At 46.1% G+C, this 12,555-nt stretch overlaps 1 protein-coding gene across 2 annotated transcripts in view; it reads right to left on the bottom strand.

Annotated features, from left to right (window-relative positions):
• Window positions 1–8,697: 8,697 nt before the first annotated feature.
• Window positions 8,698–12,555, bottom strand: part of SKP2 (S-phase kinase associated protein 2) — a 32,627-nt gene continuing 28,769 nt past the window's right edge. For both annotated transcript variants that reach the window (XM_053295289.1, XM_053295288.1), the window contains exons 9-10: window positions 9,648–9,755; window positions 8,698–9,253 (exon numbers count right to left, since the gene is read on the bottom strand). In XM_053295289.1, the coding sequence (XP_053151264.1) occupies window positions 9,040–9,253; window positions 9,648–9,755 (322 nt within the window). In that variant the 3' untranslated portion in view covers window positions 8,698–9,039. The remainder of the gene's footprint in view (window positions 9,254–9,647; window positions 9,756–12,555) is intronic.

The following is a 12,555-nucleotide window of genomic DNA, read 5'->3' as shown; positions in this document are numbered from 1 at the left end:
GTCTGGGCTCGTGATTGGTTTTTCATACACTTCTCCATCTGAATTCTAAGATGACTTGGGACCTGATCCATTTGCATCACTTGAAAGTTCATGATAAGTTTGTGGAGTCCTGTCTTCCCTCCTTCCACTGCATACATACAGGAATGTATGTATGTGCAGAGCTCTGTTACTCCCCTAACATCTGGTCACAGGCATGCCCACATGGCAGGGTGGGGAAGGGCTCTGAGGATTCTAGGTGAATCATGACCTTGAACTACAGTATTGCATTATTTTTCATTGTGTTGGGATTATGAAGGATTATAAAGATGTGTACCTGCCTTACCTTACAAAGTTTCAAACAAGAGGCAAATGATTCCTCAAATTTGAGGCAAAAACCTGTGACTTAAAAGCAAAGAAATCCGCAAAGACGAGGCCCAAATAATGATGATTTGAGGTGATCTGAAAAGTAGATGTATAGATACCTTAAGTGGTGCAGCGGGGAAATGCTTGATTTACAACCAGAAGGTTGCAGGTTCGAATCCTTGCTGGTATGTTTCCCAGACTATGGGAAAGACCGCCAAGACTATGGGAAACATCTGTTATCGGGCAGCAACAATATAGGAAGATGCTGAAAGGCATCATTTCATACTGTGGAGGTGGCAGCAATGGTATTCTACCAAAGAAAACCACAGGGCTCTGTGGGTGCCAGGAGTCAAAATCGACTTGATGGCACGCTTTACCTTTAGACACCAAAACGGCTACCGAACCACTTTTCACAATGTGCTCTTGCATGCCCTCTGGTGGTCTTGATATTAGTCACATTTATTGTTGCTGTTCACACTATACATTATGCCAATAGTTTGGATTGACTGCTGGAGGCTTATTTTTTTACTGAAGTGGGATGGTCCTGCTAATTTGATCAGAGAAAGGGATGAGGCCTCTCCTCGACTTTTTTCCTAATATAGATTGCCCTTATCTAGTTGACGGGCATTTGCTCACTAAAGAAAAATTACAGTGGAATATAGTGGCCTATATACTTCTCTAAGAGTAAATAGCAGCTTGACCAGATTGAGTTATAAGGGAGTGGGGGTTAAATACACCCATGCCATGCTGCTTTCTAGTCAACCTCTCTGCTGCATTTAGTAAGTGTTTGGGGGCAGAGGAGAAAAGTGGGAGACGATCATCTGCCATAATAGATTGACAACGAAAGAAATCTTTAGGATGACAATTCAGTCTACTTAGAAGTTGTGTGCATAAGAACAGCCCTGCTGGATCAGACCCAAGTCCCATATAGTCCAGCATCCTGTTTCACACAGGGATGCGCCAGATGCCTTTGAGGAGCCCACAGGCAAGAGGTGAGGGCACACCGTTTTGCCTACCTTTGCTCCCCTGCAACTGGTATTCAGAGCCAGCTTGACTCTGAGGCTGGAGGTAGCCATTGATATTTCATGAATTTGTCCAAGCCCCTTTTAAAGCCATCCAAGCTAATGTATATCACCACATCCCATGGCAGAGAATTTTGTAGATTAATTATGCATGTCTGAATCTGTTGGTCCAAATTTCCCAACCTCCAGTTTCACTGGATGACCCCTGCGGTCTCTGTCCATCACACATGGGCTCTGCGCCTGTGCAGAGACAGTCACTGGAATCTCAAGCTCTCTGATTTTTGGCAGTAGCTCTGCCCCTTCAAGTCAGTTCAGGAGTCTGCTGATCTATAGAATAGAAAGAAAAGGCTGCAGTGGGGAAGGACAGGTGTGTGTATATGAATGTACAGATGACCACTAGAAGAACCTCAGTTACAGGTAAGCAACCTGCTCTAGTGTGAGAGGGAGAAAAATTTGTCCACTCTTTCTAAAGCAGGGGTGGGGAACTTTGGCCCTCCAGCTGTTGTTGAACTACAACTCCCATCATCCCCATTATTGTGGCTGGGGATGGTGGTGGTTGTTCAAAAACAGCTGTAGGACCAAGGTTCCCCACCCCTGCTCTAAAGTGTGCCATCGAGTCGGTGTCAACTCCTGGTGACCACAGAGCCATGTGGTTGTCTTTGGTAGAATACAGGGGTTTACCAATGTCTCCTGTGCAGTGTGAGATGATGTCTTTCAGCATCTTCCTAGATCACTGCTGCCCGATGTAGGTGTATCCCATAGTCTGGGAGCATATCTCATAGTCTGGGAAACATACCAGTAGGGATTTGAACTGGCAACTTCTGGCTTGCTAGTCAAGACATTTCCCCACTGTGCCATTAGGTTCATGTATTAGGTTCTGCTCCATGCATAATTTTATACACCTCTTATGTTACCCCATAGCTGCCTCTTTTCCAAACTAAAAAGCCCCAGATGCTGTAGCCTTGCCTCATAAGGAAGGTGTTCCAGGTCACTGGTCATCTTGGTTGTCCTCTTATGCATCTTTTCCAGTTCTACAATGTTGCCCTTAAGATACGGTGATCAGAACTGTATGCAGTACTCCAAATGTGGCCACATCATAGATTTGTGTATGGTCATTATAGTATTAGCTTTTTTATTTTCAACCCCCTTCCTAATGATCCCTTGCATGGAATTTGCCTTTTTCACAGCTGCTGTACACAGTTGACACTTTCAACGTGCTGTCCACCATGACCCCAAGAACTCCTTCCTGGTCAGTCACTGACAGCTCAGACCCCATCAGTGTATATGTTAAGTTGGGTTTTTGCCCCAGTGGTGTCGCTTTACACTTTCATTGAACCACATTTGCCATTTTGTTGCCCACACACCCAGTCTGGAGAGTGATCCAATCTGTTAGATTTTGCTATCCTAAATAGTTTAGTGTCGTCTGCAAATTTGGCCACTTTGCTTCTTACCCCCAGCTTCTAGATCAGGCCTGCTCAACTTAGGCCACCCCCCAGCAGTATTTGAAGTACAACTTCCATAATCCCCAGCCACAGTGGCCAAGAGCCAGGCATTATGGGAACTGTAGGCCAACTTCTGCTGGAGGGTCAAAGTTGAGCAGCCTTGTTCTAGATCATTTTTGAACAAGTTAAAGAGCACTGGTCCCAGTACAGACCCCTGTTTGAAACAGGATGTTGGACTAGATAGGCCTTGTGCCTGATCCAGCAGGGCTGTTCTTTTGTTCTAATATGGGCTCTAACCTGTGTTTGGTCACATTCATTCTGGGTTTTCTGCTGATACTGCTCAAGCTGTCTACCAGCCAGCTTAATTGTCTGCAAATCACCTGTATACCAGAGAATCGCTTGGACTCGGCAGGTAAGGAAGGGACACCTAGGCACAACTGTGTCAATTGCCCAACCCTCATACCAGAGGGAGACCAGGTCACCAACAGGATCGTCCACTCTCTCAGAAGGAAAATCTCCCAGAGCTGTCAGGAACCCATTAGGATCCATAAGGCTCCAAGGGTGGACCATCTTTACTGGTCCTCCACTCCTGCAGGGGTGTATTGGGTCCACACTCAGTCCAGTCTTCACCAGATAGTGATCCATCCATGACGTATTGAGGACTCCTGGACTATCCATGGATCATCACCGTCCACTGTTGACCAAAAGATGAAGTCAAGCCATATGGCCTGCCACATGTGTAGGACCAGAAATCAGTTGAGAGAAGCCCATGGTTGTAATGAAGAACATGAAGTCCCGAGCTGCACCTGACAAGGTGGTCTTATTGCAGATGTTCAAGTCCCTCCAGATTAACAGTCTCGGTATCCTCAACACGACCATATCTGAGACCACCTCGAGCTGCTCAGGGAGATGGTTAAAACAGCAGAATGGGCACTATACCAACAGAATCCCAACTTGGATCACTATCTGGTGAAGGTTGGACTGAGGGTGGACCCAACACACCTCTGCAGGCGTGGGTCAGAGTGTTAGACAGTGCATTTGGTGAGGAGGATGGACTCCCGATGAACCAGGGCAGCCTCACCTCAGCTGATATTGTACCCAGAAACTTGGTAGGCACAGCTGGGAGAGATTTACATCTTGTTCCCTCATACGATTGGGTCTCTGTAACGCACACTTGGTCAGTGTGCTTATCCAGGATAAGCTCCTGGATGGCTGTGGTCTTTGCATTTATGGACCTGGCATTCAACAGCACCAGCTTCAGGCAAGGTGGGCTGCTAGGAGAGTTACGAAGGTTGCCTTGGATGGGAGGACTGGAGGGTGTGATGGCTTTGATATAGCCAACACATCTTCCCCTCACTTGGCATATCCTACTCTCCCACCACCATATTGCCCCCTGCCAAGGACCATCTCAATTGGAAGGGCCTCCTCCAACATGCCCCACATTGTGAAGAGCAACACCAAAAACTTCCTCCTAGATAAACCCCACCCCTTCTGATGCTTTGGCCACTGGTCAGATACAGCTCCAGGAGTTCTAGTGTTGCAGGAAAGGGCTAATCAGCTAACCTGGTAGGCTCTATACAACTGCTAAATCTCAAGCAGGTATTGTTCTTCAACTCTCCAGGTCTTTAATGCACTTCTTTGTCCCTCTGACTCCTCAGGTCCAATGGCTGAGAGTCCAAGGTCTCACGCCCCTGGCCCAAGCTGCTCTTTTATAGGGGGGCAGGAAGTACCTGCAGAGGGGATGGAGCAGATGGAAGCAATCACTCAGGGCTCCACCCACAGCAGCAGGACAGGAGGCTGCCAACTTCTCCCTTTCCTGTAATAAAGGGAAATTAGTGGTTTGGAAATTGATGACTTACTGCTGTTTTGAGAAAGACGTCAATGGGTAATCTTCTATATATTTAATTCACTTGGCTGGCCATCCGTGGCCAGGCTTTGGTGGTGGAACTCTCGCGACACGCTGCAAGAGTTCCCGGCATTGGGCGGGAGGATGTTGGAGGATGACAACCGGGCCCGGCCGCGGGGTAATGGAGGCGGTGGCGGCAGCAATGGAGGCGGCCCACCTGCCCAGCCACAGTGAGGAGGTGGTGGTGGTGGTAGTGGTAGTGGTGGTGGCGGCAGCCAGGAAGGTGTGGGGGAAGGGGGAACCGCTGGCCCCAAAGCTGGTGGGCTGAGGAGGAGCTGCGGGTGCTGCCCAAAAATGGCAGAGAGGGAGCGAGCTGGGCAGTGGGCTGAGGTGGGGCAGTGGTGGCTGCCATAAAATAGCGGGGAGGGAGGTGGTAGGAGGCTGCTGGCGGGCTGAAGAGGAGGCGCAGCAGTGGGATGGCAGGAGGCATGGCAGTGGCGGGGGAGGGAAGGAGGTTGGGGGGAGTGTATTGGTGCACAGATGCTCTGTGTCAGCTAGTTAAGCAGAAATGCTTCTAGAATATAGTACACATTTCATCTCTTCCTCTCAAACTCATATTTTTAAAAATGTACTTGCCACCATGAATCCAGTAACCAACAGTAGCACGACCTTTGTTAGTTTCACCATTTCCACTTACATAAGTCAGTGCCATGGTGTAAAGTGCAAAAACAAACTCATCTAGTCAGTCTTAATAATTTTATTTACAATCCAACCATATTCTTAAGTGGCCAATCTGAATTTAAAAGAAGCAATTAATTAATTAATTAATTAATTAATTAAAATAATAATTAAAAAAGAGGCTTCAGTGCATTTGTATAATAATCCTGCTCTTCTAAGTCACACAGCAGGCAAGGAAGAGTAGGAGGTGATAGCCTATGATGTGCAATTTCATGGTAAGCGGGGAAGTAACTTGCCTAGGGAGCAAGAGATTGCCGGTTCAAATCCCCGCTGGTATGTTTCCCAGACTATGGGAAACACCTATATCGGGTAGCAGTGATATAGGAAGATGCTGAAAGGCATTGTCTCATACTGCATGAGAGATGGCAATGGGAAACCCCTCCTGTATTCTACCCAAGACAACCACAGGGCTCTGTGGTCATCAGGAGTCAACACCAACTCGACGGAACAACTTTAGTAGGAACGGCCAGAAACATGTCCAGAAGTAGAACTGGACGGATGTTTCCAATATTCCTCTTCAGATGTTACAGAAGGTTGCAATACTGTCAGTGCAGTGTTTAAAACGGGGCTGGAAGTCCCGCCCCATCAGTCATTTGTGGCAGTATGACACTCATGGATAAGCCAGCACCAATCTGAAGCCGGTTCCATGATTGGGAGACTCAGGCACCCACACCTGATCACGGAAGTGCCCACCATAAAAAATACGGCATCCGCCCCTTCAGACAAATGCCTGCGAGCGGCAGCACATTGCCACCAATGACCGACAGGGCCGGGATGGGACTTCCAACCCAGTTTTAAACACTGTACTTGCAGTACAGCATCTTCCTATAATGTAAGAAGAGGGCGTACGTGATGCCAAAATACTAACTGGTTTACTTAGAGTTAAGAATAGAGGTTTTGTGGTACACAGTGATATTTCTGCAGTAAATGTTTCAGCTAGCAATCTTCTAAGTTTCTATTCACTTCAAGCCTTAACTTTCTTCTCAGATTACTAGGTCCCATTTGTTTCCAAAGTGCTTGAAAAGCAGCCCAGAAGATAAAACTGCTGACGATAAAACAGGCCACAGTGGGCCTCTGGCTTGTATGCTGCCCTTCCTACCACCAGTGGCTGCTGATCAGCACAGATCAGGCTAGTTCTTAGCCTCCCAGTCCATTAGTCAGGTGAAGCACTGGAGGGCATCCGTTTGTCAAAGTCTGAAGCTGATTTTTAGCACTCTGAATTTTCTACAGTCCACTACTTACACGTACAAAAAATCCAAGTGCATCTTGTGATTCCTGCACAAGCACCTGACCCCGCCAGGTTTCCTCCTCCACAGCCAAGGCAAGCTCCAGCTGAGACTACTAACCTTGCTCCTGCTCCTGACCCACATGGGTACCCCACTCGGCAACCTCACACCAGCTGCCCCCATTCCCCCAGAAACTATGAGGGCAGCGAACCACAATGTGGGTGCAAGAGCAGCAGCAGCAGATCCTTGGGGCGGGAGAGTGGGAAACATCTGCCGCACACAGTAAGGGAGTGGCAATTGTGTGTGTAGAGGTGGGGAGAGTTTGGGGCCCCTATTACTGATGATTGATCCTAGTTATAGGCCTTCTTCAGTGGAATAGTCCCGTTCGCCACTGAGGGCTTGGGAGGGGAGTCTCGGCATGCTCCCTCTTGCTCAGGAGGGAAGAGGGACTTGCTGGAAGTTCAAGGGGCAGCATGGAGCTGGCCTGATCTCCTTTCAAAGCAGGCTGCTCCTGGCCTGAACTTGGACCTTCTTTCCTCCAGTCACCAGAGGAGTACAGAAAACCAGATATAGCCAGTGCCTGGGCTGCCAACCTGTGTCTATTTGCTGCAGAAGCAAAAGAAAGCCTTTGAGGCCCTATACACCCCCAACACAGTACTTCCAGTGACTGTTGCTGGTGTCTGTCTTATGTTTCTTTTTAGATTGTGAGCCCTTTGGGGACAGGGAGCCATCTTATTTATTTTTTATTTCTCTATGTAAACCACTTTGGAAATTTTTGTTGAAAAGCAGTATATAAATATTTGTTGTTGTTTGAGAGGGAAAGTGAGGCACCTCATTGTGGATGAACCAGAACTGAGTAAGCCTTTCTTCAAAGAACCTGCCTCCTAATGGATGAACCAGAGAGCACCCCAGAGTCCTGAAGGGTGATAAGCAGTGTTCCCTGTAATAGGTGGGCCACTGTGTGAAACAGGATGCTGGACTAGATGGGCCTTGGGCCTGATCCAGCAGGGCTGTTCTTATGTTCTTTAGGGATCCCCAGCTGCTGTTGACTACAACTCCCAACATCCCAAGCTGCAATTTGGCCACTGGCGATAACTGGGGAGAAAAGCATCTTACATAGCTGCTTAGTCCCCTTTTTATAATCCAACTTTGCTTTTTCTCCAGTACTTGAAACTAGCACAGTGGGCTTGTACAGCTTTCCTTCTCATAACTTCAGTTTCATTCAATTAACTGTCTATACAGACCCAGATTTGTACAAGTGGGGAAGTAACTTGCCTAGGGAGCAAAAGGTTGCTGGTTCGAATCCCTGTTGGTATGTTTCCCAGACTATGGGAAACACCTATATTGGACAGCAGCAATATAGGAAGATACTGAAAGGCATCATCTCATATTGCACGGGAGATGGCAATGGTAAACCCCTCCTGTATTCTACTGAAGACAACCACACAGCTCTGTGGTCGCCAGGAGTCGACACCGACTCGACGGCACAACAAGTAGTAACTTGTTCCACACATCTTTATCTTAAAAGCAGTTTAGTCCTATACCAATAAATACTTCATTTCTGTATGACTTGCATAGCCATTTCGTGGGAATTAAACTATTTCACAGTTCTTGCTAAGAGATGGAATATTTTGACTAAGCAGGGAAATACCGTGCTTTTGAAAAGAACACTATACTTCTTCTTTTTTTTTAGAATGACAGAAATAGTTATGCCATCATTGTAACATTAAGATGTTAGTTCCAGGCTCCAGTGGACACTCAAGAACTATCAAAAAAGTAATATGGTTTCCGTTGAGCAGGGTGGCACAGCTTTGGCCCTCTCACTGTTGTTCGACTGCAACTCCCATTATCCCCAGTCACTGTGGCCAATAGGGATGATGGGAATTGTAGTCCAACATTTGCAGGAGGGCCAAACTTGTGTTGTAGAGCAAATTAATGTTGCGTCTCAACCAGAAAAGGGAAAAATCAAAGAGGGTGCTGCTAAGAACCTGAGATCACCTTGGTACATCAAGAGGGCAACATTGTGTGACCACTGGACACACCACTACTGGATGAATAACAGAACCAACCAGAACACCACATTAAAACATAGACAGTTTAATACCTAAAAGCTTTGGGTTATTTAAAATAGTGTTTACAGAAACAGAGTGTATGTTGCTATTTGTACATGATTAACGTGTCTAACAGATTTCAATAAAAAGAGTAGAAAATGCATTTGAAAAACAAGTGGTATGACTGATAGCTCCATTACAAGACCACTTATATATCTAAGCCCCTGAAGCCAATGGGATTGTCAGTTTAAGTAGCTGTGGACCAAACTACAAATTACAAAATAAAGTTAAAACACAACTTTACAAGAACTCCACAGTCCAGGCCTTGAGGAATTACCACAGCTGTTGACTGGAAATAACTTGCAAGCCATGTTAAAAGCCAGATGGATTTCTCAAACTCAGTCTGCACCGGGTGCCCCAAATTGCTTCGTTCTTGTTGCCGCCGATGGTGGGCCTTGCAATAGGCGTAAAGTGGGAGGAATTGACTTTTATATGAGGAAGCATTGCCTTGAGGAGTTGTAGGGAACTTGCAGTCACTATTCCAAAAAGCTGGACAGTTTTGAGTGTAGCAATTTTGCCAAGTTCACTGGAATGCAGAAGTGAAAACTAGGTGAACAGGACAGTTAAACTGAATGGTGCAATTTCCCACACTTGAAACATGGAACATAGTATAGCTTATAGTGTGTGGCTGACATAATGCATAGTCTACTGCCTCCATAATGATCCACCCCAGGGCTGCTGCAGATTTTAAAGGCAGCCCCAATGCTGTTGAAGCTACCTTTCTGGAAGTTTCATCATTGTCGCAATGGTAGTATTAGTAGTTAAAGGCTTTAGCAGTGTATATCTACCTACTTTTCACAAAAATTAGAAAAAATACACAGCAGAATCGGCAAAAAAGTGGAATGTCAGTAGGTTAACACCACTTGGTAGGTGATTACAAAACAAAATTCGTTTTAGAAGAGCAGCAAAACATTACTCACAGTAAGGCTGCAGGAGGTATCTGGTAGCATCGACTAAGACCCAAATGTTCAAGGCACGTGAGCTGGTGGAAGTACTGAAAGCATTCAGGCTTCAACATAACACTGTCACTGTAATGAAAATGTTTGAGTCAAGTCCCATTTCGCTGTGTTTAAAACCAATTGGCTGGTTAAAGGAGAATGTTTAGCATAAACTGGATTCTGAATTTTTGCCTTCTCTAAAACTCTTTCAATTATCGCAGTACAGTACGTTGATTGTCAAATATCGGGAGACGGGGGTTGCGGGGCGAGAAAAGACACGTAAACTTACTCCGTTGGAGAGAGCTTGATTAGCCCATCGTGCATCCCGACCACAGCCCCAACTTGGGGGGAATGGTAACCCTGATGGGGGCATGTTGGGGCTGAACTGGCCCAAACGGAAAGGGATGTTTATAAGTGTGGCCAGGACTGAGGACTTGGATGATCTGCAAGGACTCTTGCAAGATCTTGGGACAAGATCGCATTCCGGCCCAAGATCTCACAAGAGTTGTCGTGATTGCCAAGAGCTATATAAAGAGAGACTGGCTGATGAACTTAGCCTCCATATAGCCAGCCTCAGAAGCTGAACAGACCACAGACAAAAAGGGAACTGGAAACAACCCGAGGGATATAAGACTCGACATCAAACTCTATTTGATATAGAAACTGACAGAGGCCCACGTGTTCCACAGCATAATCCAAGTGGCTCTGATCTGCCTGCGCTGCTGCAGATATCCAAGGAAGCATTGGCAGTCTTGCAAAAGACCGCTGGTGCTTCCTTAGGCACCCACAGCTGTGTAGGTGGATTGGAGCTGCCCGCATTGCACTGTGGAATGTGTGGGTCAGTGTTGTTGGGTTTTTTAAAAGCATTTATACTCCATCTTTAAATACAATTACAAGGTGGCTTCCAAAAACACAATAAAACACGGTTTCTAAAAACCATCCAATTACAAAATTCAGTCAATAGAAACAATAGAAGATGGCATCAAGGAACAAAAACAATAAAGCAGGATAGGAATAAAATCACAAAAGCAAACGAGAAGAAGACTAGCCGACATCCTGACTAATGAAGCTCTTGTGGAAGGATGTCGTGCTACCACAAAGCTGTTGCAGTGGCTACTTGCATGAAATCTCCTGCTGATGTTCCAGACTAGCATTGTATTACCGCAAAGCTTTTGTGCTGGCTGCTTGCAGCAAATCTAGAGCTTGCATTCCACACTAATGTTGCACGACTGCAAGCATGCTTGTGCAACATTTGCACAGCCTGCAACATGTTTCATTTGTTTTAAAAGGAACTTTCACGCAAGCGTGCTATAACGCAATTCCTCAAATCCCCATTTTTAGTGCGACTATGCAATCTTCTCCTGTTAGCACAACATGTGACGCAAGTGCAACGTTAGGATGTCAGCCACTGTTTGTTAAAAGCCTGAACAAAATGGTTTTAACCCGGCACCTAAAGCTACACAGTGTAGGAAACTGCTGGGGAGAGTACTTTGCAACCAGGATACCACCACTGCAAAAGGCCCTTTCTCCGACTGTCACCTGCCTAACTTCCAAGGAGACCCAGAGATGGTTCTGCCAAACAGATCTTAACAGACATGGTCATACCATCAAATGGTCCTTTAAGTTAACATAACAAACTGTTTAGGAAGAGGAGCGTTGGTTAATTACCATGAAGGCTTCTTCCTGCTGCTGGAGTTATTAATTATTATTATTATTATTTATTCGATTTCTATACCGCCCTTCCAAAAATGGCTCAGGGCGGTTTACACAGAGAAATAATAAATAAATAAGATGGGTCCCTGTCCCCAGAGGGCTCACAATCTAAAAAGAAACGTAAGACATATACCAGCAACAGTCACTGGAGGTACTGTGCTGGGGGTGGATAGGGCCAGTTATTCTCCCTCTGCTAAATAAATAGAATCACCATGTTAAAAGGTGCCTCTTTGCCAAGTTAGCAGGGGTATGGAGGAGTTGAGGACATCTCGCGGGTTATCCTCCCTTATGCTGCTCCAGAGGGAATTTGGAATATGCTGCTCCAGAGAGAATGTGGAAATTAGTTAGAAATCTTTAAGTACTCTAGGGAGGATAGCCTGCCCAATTCTGAATAGCCAAGTTGAGAAAAACAGAAGCAAGCTAGAAAAAATACTGTACAAGTGCTAATTGCTGTTTTGTGCTAAAAAAAAGTGGGGGGGAGGTAGTCCTTGCAGTCTGGGCAGCCCAAGCAGATGGGCCAACATATACTCAACTCCAGCAGCAGGAAGAAGCCTTCACAGAAAGTAACCAACGCTCCTTTCCCTGTTATTGGGTAAGGACATCTCGTGGGACATGCTTCAGCTGATAATCCCAGGTGGAAGAGCCCTGGCCTACTGGGAAGGGAGTACCTGCTGCAAAATTCTCCTACCAAAAGCGGCCTCTGCTGAGCAAAATATATCCACCTTATTGTGTCTGGTAAAGGCTGATGGAGATGACCACGTTGCTGCTCTGCAAATTTCAGCAAGAGGGGCATTAGTAGAGAAGTTTGCCATAGTTGCGGCTGCTCTGCTAGAATGAGCTTAAATATGCAGAGGGTTTGGAAGGCTTAGGGTGTCATCAGCCAGAGAAATGCATGCTTTGAGCCACTGGGCAATGGTGGAAGTGAAGACCTTCCTCTCCTCGAATGTAGGTAAATAGGCCACAAACAGTATATCAGACGGTCGAATGGACTCAGTATGTCTAATGTAAACTTTTAAGCATCTCCAAATATCCAGTTTCTGCCAGGCACTCTGAAGGGTGAGTGGGCTTGGGACAAAAAGACAGTAGAATGAAATCCTGTGAACAGGAATTATGGAGTTGGGGCATGGCGGGGTGGGGAATGCTGAAATGTTGGTTGACTGATAGAGTCTGAAGTTCT

The sequence above is a fragment of the Hemicordylus capensis genome, chromosome 2, assembly GCF_027244095.1.
Source record: "Hemicordylus capensis ecotype Gifberg chromosome 2, rHemCap1.1.pri, whole genome shotgun sequence".
Taxonomy (NCBI): Eukaryota; Metazoa; Chordata; class Lepidosauria; order Squamata; family Cordylidae; genus Hemicordylus; species Hemicordylus capensis.
The sequence above is the reverse complement of the archived record's forward strand: the minus strand, read 5'-3'. Positions and strand labels throughout refer to the sequence as shown.